Source organism: Phalacrocorax carbo, chromosome 8 (genome assembly GCF_963921805.1).
Source record: "Phalacrocorax carbo chromosome 8, bPhaCar2.1, whole genome shotgun sequence".
Classification (NCBI taxonomy): domain Eukaryota; kingdom Metazoa; phylum Chordata; class Aves; order Suliformes; family Phalacrocoracidae; genus Phalacrocorax; species Phalacrocorax carbo.
The window spans coordinates 31478433-31491183 of NC_087520.1; the positions used below are offsets into that span (position 1 = coordinate 31478433).

A 12751-nucleotide genomic window follows, 5' to 3' on the forward strand; every position below is an offset into this window, starting at 1 on the left:
TGAGTACCAAAGCTATTTATAACTGTTGAAGCCTTAGCGATACATTCCTGAAGAAGAATACATTGGCACTTGAGGTTAGACGGCAGGTCCGTGCATGGCTGCCCCTCACCCTATAAACCTCAGTGACGTACTTCAGGAGGAAGGAGTGACCGCATCAGGCACAGGGCTCTGGGGAAACACGCGAACAGAGCCTGCCGCTTCAGGCTTCGACGTGATGGGGGAAGCTGAAGATGCCGTTTTGATGCGTAGCGCTCCTCTTTCTGCCGGAACGCCGCTTCAGGCCGGGAACCGCCCCCGCCCCGCTCGAGACAGAGAGCCGATCCCCTCAAGGCCTCGTCCCGCCCTCCGGCGGCGCCTCCAGCAACAACACCCTATGCCGCGCCGCACCGGAACTGGGTCAGGCGCCCGAAGTGGGCCGAGGGGGCGGGGCCGCGCGCCGCCGGAGGACGAAGGGGGCGGCCGGGTGGGCTCCTCCCGCGTCGCGGCGTGGTGACGCCAGGCTCCTGCGCGTGACGTTGTGGCGGCTTTCGTCCTGCTCCCGGTCTCGCCGTCGCCGCCCCTCGGCCCGTTCCGGACCGCGCCTGCCGCCTGCTGCCGCCATGGCGAACGTGGCCGACACGAAGCTCTACGACATCCTAGGGGTACCGCCCGGGGCCTCCGACAACGAACTCAAGAAGGTGTGGGGGAGGGGCGGTGGCGGCCGGAGCCCGGGGAGACCGGGCTGGGGGGGAGGGGGTGGTGGTGAGGTCGCTGCGGGGCATGGCCCCGCGGGGCGGCTGAGGCGGTCCCGGGACCAACGGGAGGCCAGGGGCGCGGAGCCGAGGGAGGGTCCCGCGCGCGGGGAGCGCGGCCTGAAGGCAGCGGTGGCGGCGGCCTGCCGGGCCGCGCGGGTGAGGCCTGCGGGGGGGGGCGGGCGCGGCGCCTGGTGCCGCCTCAGCCCGCCGGGGCGGGCCGCGCTGCTGGGGCCCAGGCTGCGGGCGGGGTGGGCTGCGGGCAGGGCCCCGAGGAGAGGCGGGAGCGGAGAAGAAGCTCCCCGTGTGCGGGGCTCCCCCGCCTCGGATCCGGGCGCCGCCGGTCTCTGCCTGCCTCGCCCCCGCAGCGCCGCGTCCCCCCGCGCGGCGGAGCGCCCTCCGCGGCCGGCGAAAGGCTTTGGGTCCCAAAACCCTCGTGAAGGACTAGTAGATTCTAACCGGTGCTATTGTCCGCCCCACGTGTAGGCCTTACTAAGGTTTCGCTTTGCTCATGTATTCGATTCCTCCCAGGCCGAAAGCGACGAGGAAAGGTAAACAAAGAAGTGAGGTGAAAACTTGGAACCAGATCATCAGTATAGCAATTTGCTACGTCCATTTCATGCTGCGGTGTTTTTTCGAAAAGGACTTAATGACCACTTACACATGAGGGAGGATAACTAGGCAGTTCACTAGCAGTGACCTGCTTCCGCTGATGGGTGGTGCTGGTATTAACAACTGTGCGCTACCCATCATGCATGTGGCTGCCTAATTTGTGCAGGGATAGACAATTGCGGTGTTGAAATAGCATTAGAGGTGGAAGGCATGGAGTGAGAAGACAGCGCTGCACACCCAACGCAGTCAAGTGTCTCACTGAATTCTCTTAAAGGCATCTGTGTCCTGTAAGAATGAAAAATTGATGGCAGTTTTCCCCTTGGATAACCTGCGCTGCTTAATATTAATTGCTATAGATTGGATTTGTCATGGAATATAAAGCTTCCAGCTGCTTGAACAGCAAGAAGTTCATCTATATCTTACTGTCCCTGAGAGGTCCTATGAATGCTTTATTAATCTGGTATTTTAACCTGTATATCAGTATAGGAAAGAGGAAACAAATAGGTACTAGCTTAGTCAAAAGGAGCTGAGAGAACAGGCTCTAATGCTGATTAGTTAAATTAACTTTTATTGAAGTTATAATATGGTGCCAGTGCAGAGCTTGATTCTGCATCTGTTTCTGATTAAATAAATAGTGATAGCTTCCTTTTGGGCCATGGGTAGTCTCAAGAATTACTCTAAACTGGAATGCTGTTATCAAAGACATGAATGCTCTCTCTTTTTAAAGACCACCATGCAAGATCCCTTTTTTCCTGATTAGATAATGTTTTGTGGGTTTTCAGCTTAGTGTTCTGTTGTGGGTTTTTGTTTTTTTTTTTCTTAGTTAGACCCCTTGAAATATGGGGGGAAAATCTATTATTATTACAGAATATGTAGTTTTGTGGAAGTTTTGTTACCGATGGGTAGTTTGCCCTATAAGACCTATGATTTTTTGTTCTTTATGCTTATTGTGCTTTAGAATATTTGGCTTGTAATATGTGTTCTATTTTTGTTTCATTAGTTCCTTATTAAACTTTAATTCTTGATTGCATGAGAAGTCCAGAGTATTTTAAGATAATCAGTTAGGAGAAGTAACTGCAGATACAAAAAAGGAATCTTACATATTCCAGTACAATATGGAAAGCTGTGATCTTTGTAAAGCTTTTTGTGTAAAGCTCTCTTAAAGTTGTAGTTCTAAAGAATTAGTTTAGATGCTCGGTTCTGCAGAACTGGAGCTTTTTCAAAATTTAGTCTTAAGAAACAGTGTTTCAGTTGTTTGCAGTTGTATCACTGTAGCTTTTTTGTATGTCAATTAAAAAACAAAATATACCATGTAGTTTAGTAATATCTATCCCCTCATTGTTACTGGGGGGTGTTGAGGTGGAGTAGGGGAAGAGTTGAGGTCTTTACTGTCAGAAACTCAAATTGTAGGATAAGTCTCTGCCTATTCTGTTATTTGCTTCGGTCCTCTAAAGTATAAGGAAAACAGATGAAGTACTGTTGTAGAAAAAGTGATGGTCCTGGGAATCAAAGTCCTGGTCAAGAAAAAAAGCATTCTGAAAAATCTCTTCTGAAGGTTTGACTGTATTTATTCCCCCTACTGTTATAGAACAATTAAGTTAAATAAAAGCAATGGTCTGTATATTTCTGCATGTGTAACTCATATACGTTGTTAGAAGTGAGATGAAATCTTCCATTATTGATGGGTAAGGAAGAACAAAATTATTATTGTGAGGATTGACCAATAGAGTTGAATGAGAAGCTGAGGCAGACATTTTGTTTTTAATGTATTGTAGTGATTGAGGTGAAAGATAAATGTGTTGAAACTTAAATTGTTGTATTGTAGCTTTCGAGTGGTTTCTGTAGAGTAAGTCATTTTAATGAAAGTCCAGTGTGATTCTTCCTGTAAGTTAATGAAGATAAGTAGGAAGACTACTAGCTATTGTGCGCTATAGTTTAAATCCAAGTGTAGTTAATTTATGCATGTAGTAATGTCAGAATGTTTTATGTATCGTTTCAATGCGTGAGTGATTTCAAAACACTCATTTTCTTGCTTCACTTTATTAGGATTTTCTTTCTTATTGAAGACACTGCTTGAGTTCCTCAGAAAAGAACTGATTAATCAAAAGCTAAACTAATTTTGTACTTCTTTCAACTAGGCATACAGAAAGCTGGCCAAGGAATACCATCCTGATAAGAATCCAAATGCAGGGGACAAAGTAAGACTCTTTTAACCTCCTGAAGTTTCCTATTACAGTAGCATCTAAGGGACCAAATATAGGTGTTGGGGGCTTGTTGTTACAAGTTGTTAAAAAATATTAACTGTTAGAGGGAACCCTGTGTTGTCTACTTCTTCCCAATCTCAAAATCTACCAGTGTACCTCATGAAAAAAATACAGATGTTGGCTAAGTCAAATTGGTAAGGAGGTAATGCTGAGGGAAAAACTGCCTCTCTTCATCTGCTGAGATGATGTCAGCTGGTGTTGGCAATCTATATAAGTATTTGAAAAAAATGGGGAATCAGTTTTCTAAGCTTTTCCAATGTGGAAAAACATATGTGTGGAGGTTCCTGAAACCACTGCAGCATAAACCAAACTACATATGTGGGAAATTTGAATTAGATTTGTTATGCTAATGGTAATTTAAAAACTTAAGTTGACTCAGCTGATTCTTGTTAACAGAACTGAAGTTCTAATGGTGGCTTAGAGGTGAGCAGAGATGAATATGAAAAGACACTAATTTGTTTTGAAGACAAACACATTAATATGCATTTTAATAGGTTGCTCAGTTGTTAGCGTATTTTAAGGGCCTAATGTATTTTGAAGTGTTTGCCATTAGTGTGTAAGTGGTTGGGTTTTTGCCTGTTGGCTACTGCAGCATTGCGTACTTGGGGTTTTCTTTGGTTGGATTCTTTTTTGTTTGTAAGAACTGTCTTATGCTAGGCACGGTAAAGAACAAAGTCGTCAAAGTCTTGCAATAAAATGTCATATTTTATGGTAAGAGGTAACACAACTGAGGGTGGAAAACTGTTCTGTTGTGTACCTTCTTAATTGGGTGTTCATGCTGGGCAAGAAACAGTAGTAAAACGCTCCCTTGAAGTTCTAAATTATCATGTACTGTTTTGACTCTGTTCTTCTTCTAGTTCAAAGAAATAAGCTTTGCCTATGAAGTATTGTCAAATCCAGAGAAACGTGAGTTATATGATAGATATGGAGAGCAGGGCCTTCGAGAAGGTAGTGGTGGAAGCAGTGGAATGGACGATATTTTCTCCCATATCTTTGGTGGTGGATTGTTCAATTTTATGGGTGGTCAGAGTAGAAGTCGTAATGGTAGAAGAAGAGGAGAAGATATGATGCATCCACTCAAGTGAGTATCTTGATAATGCAATTTGTACTTTCAAGCTTTCCTGATCAGTACTTGACTTCGCTAGTTTATATTCTTGATATGCTTCATGGTTGAGAGATTCTGCAGTCTGCACCTACTTTTCAGTGTCATGCGTAGCCCAGAAGGCAGTTACTTTTAATGATTGGTTAAGCTTATGGACTACGCAGTACTTTGCTTTGCCTGATTATTAGCCTGTTAGCATTGTTTCCCTTGGTTTTGCTCTTTAATTATGTTTGGGAGTTCTAATCTGAAAAAGCATTCAACAGCCAAGTATTGGTTGGATTATTAGCTGGATTCTTAAGTCTTTCCAGAGCCTTAGTATCTCTGCTTCCCTAAGTTGACTTGCGTTCATAGTGTAATACTAGCTGGAACTAAAGTTTAACTGCATAATTAATGGAAAAATGTGTGTGGCAGGTTTGGTTTTTATGTTTTTAAGCCATTCTTGACTATAACATCTAACTGTATTTTGTAGATCTTCGCTTGCAGTCATGGCTAGCTTTTTGCCTGCTGAGCAGGTCCTTTCTAAATTCTTAAGTTTAGCTGTGTCTTTCCTATGGCTGGCAAACTGTAGAAAAAACACGAACAAATCTAAAGAACTAAGTGGCCCTAGGGACATGCTAACCCCTCCTCACTAAACTATCTTGTGTGGAAAGCCCAATACAGTAGCATTCTGTATGTATTCTTATGTATGCGTGCTGTAAGTATTGTCAGGACTGTCTAGAGAGGTTTGTTTTTCACCTGCCTGATAAAACTATTAAAAAAAAAAAAAAACAAACAAAACAACCCAACAACAACAAACCCAAAATACCCCAAACTGTGGCTATATAATTAAACCTAAATTCCTAGATCAGCTTGTTTCCTATTGAGAAACTCAAGCAATCCTGTCTGGTGTCTTCTGATTAAATTACAGCTTTTCTCTGAAACTATGTTCAGGATTACATGTGTATATTTATATGTATGGAATAGTTTTTAATGACTTATTGTGAAAGCTAAAATGGTGCTTTAAAATCTTGTTTTAATAGAGATTTAGCCTTTTTAGATGAATAACTGTTTTTCTTTAATTTGTCCTAGGCAAGTAGTTTAATTACATGGGGAAAGTAAGTTGTTAACTGATAATCCAGGAGAAATGCTTTATTTTGTAGAGTCTCTTTAGAAGATCTATATAATGGAAAGATGACTAAACTACAACTTAGCAAGAATGTCCTTTGTAGTGCATGTAATGGGTAAGTTTGTTTTTATTTTTGAGTTCTCTCATTGATTTGTTGGCATATAGTGTAATGAAGCATCTCCTATGTCAGATCTTTATCAGTATTTGACTTACTGGAGCCTGCTCTCAGACTAGAAAATTATTGAACTTGAATGATACTGTCGATGGAACTGGAACTATTCAAGGGCTTTGGGGGGAAGAGGGGAGGGGAGAGCCTAATTATAATTGGCAGTGCAATTAGGCATTTTAACCTACTGATGTAGGGGGGGGGTTGTCATATGTTTCTGAAAAGCTTCTTGTGCAACTGGTGCTTTCTATTCTAGGCAGGGAGGGAAGGCTGGAGCTGTTCAGAAATGTAATGCTTGCCGGGGTAGAGGTGTACGTATCATGATTAGACAGCTGGCTCCTGGAATGGTTCAGCAGATGCAGTCTGTATGCTCTGACTGCAACGGAGAAGGTAGGCCAAGCTATTCTATGTTACTAAATGTGTTTAGTTGGATTCAACCTTCTGCTTAAATCTCAGGAGGAACTTATCTAGGGCAGTTTTGCTCCCATCTAGTTAGTTAAGTCTCAATCTGATGTCAATGTGGAGAAATCATTTTACTTGGAATAGCAGCAGGATTTACAGTGTTCGATGTACTGAAAAGCAACCTGGAAGCTTGAACAGTAGGGATTGATTGTTTTTGAAAACACTTCGATGTGAACATTACTTATTCCTATTACTCCTGTGTTAAAGTAAAAACCAAGGTTTTGTTGTTTTAAGAGCTTTTTGTCTTTTTGCATTCTCCTAATATCCAAGGTCAGGTTTAGGTTAAAAATGGAAATCTACAGTTGGATTTCAGCTTCTTCAGATTAAGAAGATACCTTTTGCTGAACTGGTTGTGTTTGAGGGAACAAGTTCAGCACATGATCTGTCCTTCATGTGATTCCTTTTTAGATCTGCAGTTTGCAGGGTAGTAATGTCACCTTGTGGATTATTTTACTCTTCGCAATACTTGGAAATTAGAGAGCTGTATTTTGTGACTAATCAAAACACTTCATAAATGATGTTGTCTTTGAACATCTTGTTTTCATAGTTCACATATTTAGGAGTGTCAACTGCATCATAATGTTATGCTTTGTTTCACAGAAAGGTGGTTTAAGCTGGCAGGTTTAATATCTTAAGCCAAGTGCATCTGCTTGTGGGACTTAGAGTAGTATTGGAAATAAGTCCTGAAATTGTACAGTGCATGTGGCCTAAAGTCTCGGTTATTCTGCACAAAGACAATAACTTACTTGAAAAATAAATATGAAGTAGAACAGAGAATTTAAGCTGTTTTGGATAGTCATCCAGTTTGCTGGAAAAAGTAATTGCCTTGCTAGAGGTCACGGACAATGTGAAAAACTATTCAGTTTCAGAGTATAAAAGTGAAATCCTGTATGTGTCAGAAAATGTTAGAGCTTTTCCATGAAAAACCTGTCTGGTGCTCTTGCATGAAACTGTGATTTGACCAGCGATCTTCCCCCATTTTGTATGCAAGACTCTAGTTCTACTGGCTGCATTTATGTAGTGCTTTGCTGTGGTGGTATTCATTGGCAGCAGCATTCTGCGGTATAGAACACAGTAATCCTTTTAATACTGTTGTTAACAGAAGTGGAACTAAGCTTCCTAAATTAATTGAAATAGGTTGAAATTTATATTCTGACTTTTAAGGGAGGCAAGATGCTTCAGTTTGGTTTTAGGTTCATCCTTTCTCTTAATAACTGTCATCCTTCAGCATAACAAGGAATGGAAAAGTAGGCTTTCTTTTAAGAGTAGTAAGTTGAGTGGTAAGGATACTGGATTCAAATTAAGACTTAAGGAACACTAGAAGCTATAGACAAAGCTGTGTTTTCCTTTCTCTAAAGCACTCTCAATTTGCAAAATCCTTCATAAGACAGCTTGAAAGGTATGTGTATCTTTATATTCTGCCCCCTCACCCCCTTTTTATTTTTCTGCCCTCTCTTCCAGCTGGGGTGAATTCAGCCTGGCTTTCTTCTTATGAGGAATTAATAAAGCAACATCTAAATCACTAGTTGTTGCATGTATTATTCAGACTACTTTAAAATAGTTTTTCTTCAGAATCAGATGCAATTATGAGGAAATCTCTGAACTTAAAATTTTTCTTTCTTTAGGTGAAGTAATTAATGAAAAAGACCGCTGTAAAAAATGTGAAGGGAAGAAGGTGATCAAAGAGGTAAAAATACTTGAAGTGCATGTAGACAAAGGCATGAAACATGGGCAAAGAATTACATTCAGCGGAGAAGCAGATCAGGCTCCAGGTGTGGAACCAGGTGATATTGTCCTCTTACTCCAAGAAAAGGAGAATGAGGTAATGCTTTTGAGTTTATATTTTAAAGGCCTTTTATCCTAATCTTTAATATTCAGGTGACATAGATGGGTATTAATCTTCAAGTAATTCATATAGTTGCAACTCTAGGAGAGATGGTGGATAGCTTTTAATAGATTTATAGCAAGTAACATGGCTTTCATGGTGAGCCAGAAGAAACTTTGCAAGTTTGTAGCTAGAGGACATGCAGATTTTGGTGCTTCCTAATGCTAATAAAAGGTAGCTTTCTCAGGTAAGCTTAGGCTCACTTTGATACAGTGGATGCAGTGAAGAGCCATTCAGGATGTTAACTTCAGTCTGCTTTGCTTGTGACACTAAGAAAATGCTAGGTGTTGCTTTTTTTTTTTTCAGTGTCCCGTGACATGGCAGGGAACTCCTATTAAAATTCCCTGATAGTGCTTTCTGTCTCTGCCTCTGTGGCTGTGGAAATATAACAGAAAATGCTGATGTTACAGATTCATTTAAGAAAACAAATAAACATTGTTATTTTTTACTGGTTTGTTAAGGCTTATGCTTACTGTATTATGGAGTATATACATTGCACTTGTAAATATTGCAATTTCTCTCTTTCTGTGTTAAAACTCCCTTTGGGCAGAGTTGAGGTGACTGCTGCTTTTTTTGAATGCTTTTGTTTAGAAAGGCCAGGTATTACTATGATGAAATAAGAAATAGTTTGTGTGTTATACTCTGGAAAAGATGTTAAATGGAGTGGCGGTGGGAGTTCTGTTGTGTCATAAAGAATAGCACTGGGTACAAATTTAAATTCCAGTCTTATATTAAGGATATAATGTTGGCTATCTAAAAACTAACTACTTTGTAAGCTTTTCAAAGCTGTGTCATGGACCACTAATTTTTCAATCAATTTTGCATAGCTCTTTAAACATTATTCTCTTTTCTTCTGTAATACTGGTTGAAATATGGCATTGCAGTTGATTTTTGACTATGACAAGGGCGAAGGAGTTTGTAAGCATACAGAATGGTCAGATGTGCATGATGGCATCAAACGCCAGATGGTGGATGCCATTTCTGTCTTAGTCTTCTAATGAACTACATCTAGTTTTACAGAATTAACAATTCTGAAAAATACTGTACCTTGTTACCTAGCGAGTAAAACTAGGCTGACTTCTACTGTTACTAAAATTTCCCTTGAGCTAGGAGCCATGATTCTGCCAGTGGATGAAGTTTACATTTACTCTGATTAAGAATCATGACGTGATATGGCTTAAAGATTGCTTATGACAGCAGTGGACTAACTGATCAAAGCCCTGCTGTAGATAAACTTAGCTGAAGCAGATATGCATGATGACTAGTTAAATATTAAGATAGATAGATGTAGGGGTTTTTTTGTACTCCGATGCAGGGGAAGTAGTGTCAGACTGTTACAAGTTTTTGTTTCTAGATTGCTTATGTAGAAGATCCTGGGGGTGAGAGAGCACTGCTACTACAGAGGCCTTGTTTAATTTGAACCTTATATGATAGTACATAGTGTGGTTTGCCTTATCTTAAATGATGCTTTCATCAGGCACAAACTTTCCAGTCATGTTAAGCGATTTGGATTAACAGAGCCAAGTTAACTTTGTACAAAGGCTGTTGCTCTGACACTGAATTTTAAGAATAAAAAATAACGAATTCTAAATAGTGAATCTTGTGGAGATATGATTATAGGACTAGAAAAGATGACTTCTGCTTTTGTTTTTCAGGTGTTTCAGCGCGATGGGAATGACTTGCATATGACACACAAGATTGGACTTGTTGAAGCACTGTGTGGATTTCAGTTCACATTTAAGCACCTTGATGGACGTCAAATTGTGGTCAAATATCCTCCTGGAAAAGTAATTGAACCAGGTAAGCTTGACCTGATAAGGACTCCTTGAACACTTAATCCCATTCTTGTTGCCCTGTTAACGGAACCCAGGCTAGAGGAATGAAGTGAATTGTACAGAGACGGATTTGTTCTGAAGTAGCACTGTCCAGCTGACTTCTCTTTGAATTACAGGTTGTGTTCGTGTAGTCAGAGGCGAAGGAATGCCACAGTATCGCAATCCTTTTGAGAAGGGGGATCTTTACATTAAATTTGATGTTCAGTTTCCTGAAAATAACTGGATTAGCCCAGAAAAGCTTTCAGTAAGTAGTTTCTAAAGCATAAATGTGGTGGTCTTATTTAACAGTGTATGCAAAGAGTATGTGTTGTACCACATGTGCTTGCTCTCAGTGCTTAAATTTAGATGCAAGTACAGTTGTTCTTATAGCACTGTTTATGGGCAACATGTAACTAGAAAATACCCATTGGAATATGAATTTATGGAACTTCTATTTAAGAGCTGTGCACATGTTCAGCAGACAGGCAGGAGGAAGAATCTTCCTGCTGCGGTGTGATAAGTTTTCAGGGTGCAACTGTATTTACTGATTGCACTTTTGGTTGATGGTATGTGGAGCTGTTGGTTTTCCGTAAGTGGCATCTTCCAGTTGATACAAATACTTTTGGATACTTTTAAATGAGTATGCATTTCAGGGTTTACATCAGCTTAGACTTCTAAACCAAACCTACTCTGAGAGGGAGTCTTTGAGTTGGGGAAAATTGGTCACTTTATTTAGCAGCTGTAGATACAGTACTAAATACACTTCTTTTTTTTGGGGGGGCAGGAACTTGAAGATCTTCTGCCAGCTAGGCCAGAATTTCCCAATGTAATTGGCGATGCAGAAGAGGTAGATCTTCAGGAATTTGATACCACTCGTGGTTCAGGTGGTGGCCAGAGACGTGAAGCTTATAATGATAGTTCTGATGAAGAAAGCAGCCACCATGGACCTGGGGTACAGTGTGCCCATCAGTAAACGTTTGTCTGAAAAGTTGCACAAGGATTTTCTTTCAAATTTTGCCTGACTTGTTTTCAACAATCCAGATGGATTGTATAAGTAATCCAGATGAACCAACGGACATCTATTGCTGTATGTGTAACTCTTAAATTGGTCTATAGTATCTACAGAGTGTAATTTAAACTAACCACAAGCTTACATCTTCATTTTGACTGTGTAGCAGAATAAAGCACTTGAAAGGAAGACGAGACTCCTTTTCACATGGGTTTTAAGTTTGTCCTCGTATCTGTGCTTGATTTTTACCAGTTTTGTGTAGATTTTAAGTTTCATATTTTAAATTCAAATTCTACATTGTAAAGTTTGTGTACAATTTGTCCTGAGGCTTGGTACTTGGCTGCACCTGCATAAGCTGCTACAAGTAGAATAAAGAATTTCATAGCCTGTATCTATCATCTAGATGCATGGTAAATGGGCTTTGCACATATGGGTTTAGAGCTGACTGGGAACAATGGAAGACTAAATTAGAAGTGGTTGTAAGTTTTTTCTACCATCTTGTGAACGGTTTCTGAAATTAAATAAAAGCAGTTGGTGTATAATATTTCTTTTGCCTTATAACTCTTACTTTTCTAGTGGCTTTAACTATTCTGTGTATGTAGAGACTATGTGGATGGTAGACATTTTATAAACACAGGGAGGCTGAAGCTGCTTTAAGACTAGGTTGCAGTTAAATACCAATTGTGTGCCACACATAAGTCTCTGTTCTTGAAATGAGATGACTAAATGGGCATGGGGAAAGCTGCAGCCATGTTCCCTTTGTATGAAGAAAATACAAGGATATCAGAGATCAATCAAGATGATAAAACCTTTTAAATGAAGATTAAATCCCAAAATAAGTGTCTTTCTCTTAGCCCCTGAATCCAATTCAAAGCCTGATTCAGCCTGACTTTCTAGAGAAATGTTTCCAGTTTTAAAAAATATTTGTAAAAATGAACGTTGTGCCTGGCAACTTGTGGTTGCATTAACACAGTTTGTAAAGAAATTAAGACTAGTATTGTATTTGACAAAAAGTTTTGACCTGGAAACATACTAAATGTAGATTGTTTTGTTACTTTTCCAGTAGTTTGCACTTTCTGTTTTAACTATTAACATAAGTTCTCCAGCTTCAGTTCTGTTCCTTTTTATATGCTTTTAATTGGTAAGAATACTACAACAAAGCAAAAATAAGACCTTAAGTAATTACCAGGTGCAGTTAATTGTCTAAGTGTTTTGTTACAATGTTGGTAAGCTGCTTCTCTGGTGTGAGGTTTCTCTCCTTGTTAAAGTGAGGAAGTTGAAAGATGCCTCTACTTTTCTTTACAAATCTAAAGTGTAATTTGTTAACTTATTGGTCAGATAGTTGTTGACACTTTATCCATGAGTTTGGAGGGACAAAACTCCAAGGGTTTCCATGTGCTTGGGTAGGCCTTGGCATTTGAGTGTTGCTGAACAACCTTGTTACAGACTCTAAACTGAAGCAAGAATAGTGTTTGATCTGTGTTTCAGTATTGACTTCTTATGCTGTGGCATTCTTGTCTTGTGAATTTTTATTTTCATTAAGTAAAACTTCAGGTTGCTTTTCATAAAGCCATGGTTACATACTGATCCTTTCTCCTGAT

The 12751-nt window shown here is 40.2% G+C and overlaps 2 protein-coding genes across 4 annotated transcripts in view; one reads left to right on the top strand and one right to left on the bottom strand.

Moving 5' to 3' along the window:
* Positions 1–12751, bottom strand: part of LOC104044974 (borealin-2) — a 23183-nt gene continuing 10432 nt past the window's right edge. Inside the window, exon 9 of one of the 3 annotated variants that reach the window (XM_064459475.1) lies at positions 1–1628. In XM_064459475.1, coding sequence (XP_064315545.1) covers positions 1599–1628 — 30 coding nt within the window. In that variant the 3' untranslated portion in view covers positions 1–1598. Of the gene's footprint in view, positions 1629–11018; positions 11123–12751 lie in introns of those variants that run through there. The other 2 variants (XM_064459473.1, XM_064459476.1) reach the window with 2 other exon arrangements.
* Positions 544–11694, top strand: DNAJA2 (DnaJ heat shock protein family (Hsp40) member A2). The gene is made up of 9 exons (XM_064459469.1): positions 544–677; positions 3482–3541; positions 4465–4688; positions 5849–5929; positions 6237–6370; positions 8068–8264; positions 9983–10127; positions 10279–10406; positions 10926–11694. Exons 1-9 carry the CDS (start codon positions 600–602, stop codon positions 11112–11114), a joined length of 1236 nt encoding a protein of 411 aa, XP_064315539.1. The 5' UTR covers positions 544–599; the 3' UTR covers positions 11115–11694.

Excerpts from the sequence above, each read along its gene's own strand:
- DNAJA2 (XM_064459469.1), top strand. The coding sequence starts at position 600 with ATGGCGAACGTGGCCGACACGAAGCTCTACGACATCCTAGGGGTACCG. Across the intron at positions 5,930-6,236 it reads CTTTGTAGTGCATGTAATGG|GCAGGGAGGGAAGGCTGGAG; the intron begins GTAAGTTTGTTT and ends TTTCTATTCTAG. Across the intron at positions 8,265-9,982 it reads TCCAAGAAAAGGAGAATGAG|GTGTTTCAGCGCGATGGGAA; the intron begins GTAATGCTTTTG and ends TTTGTTTTTCAG.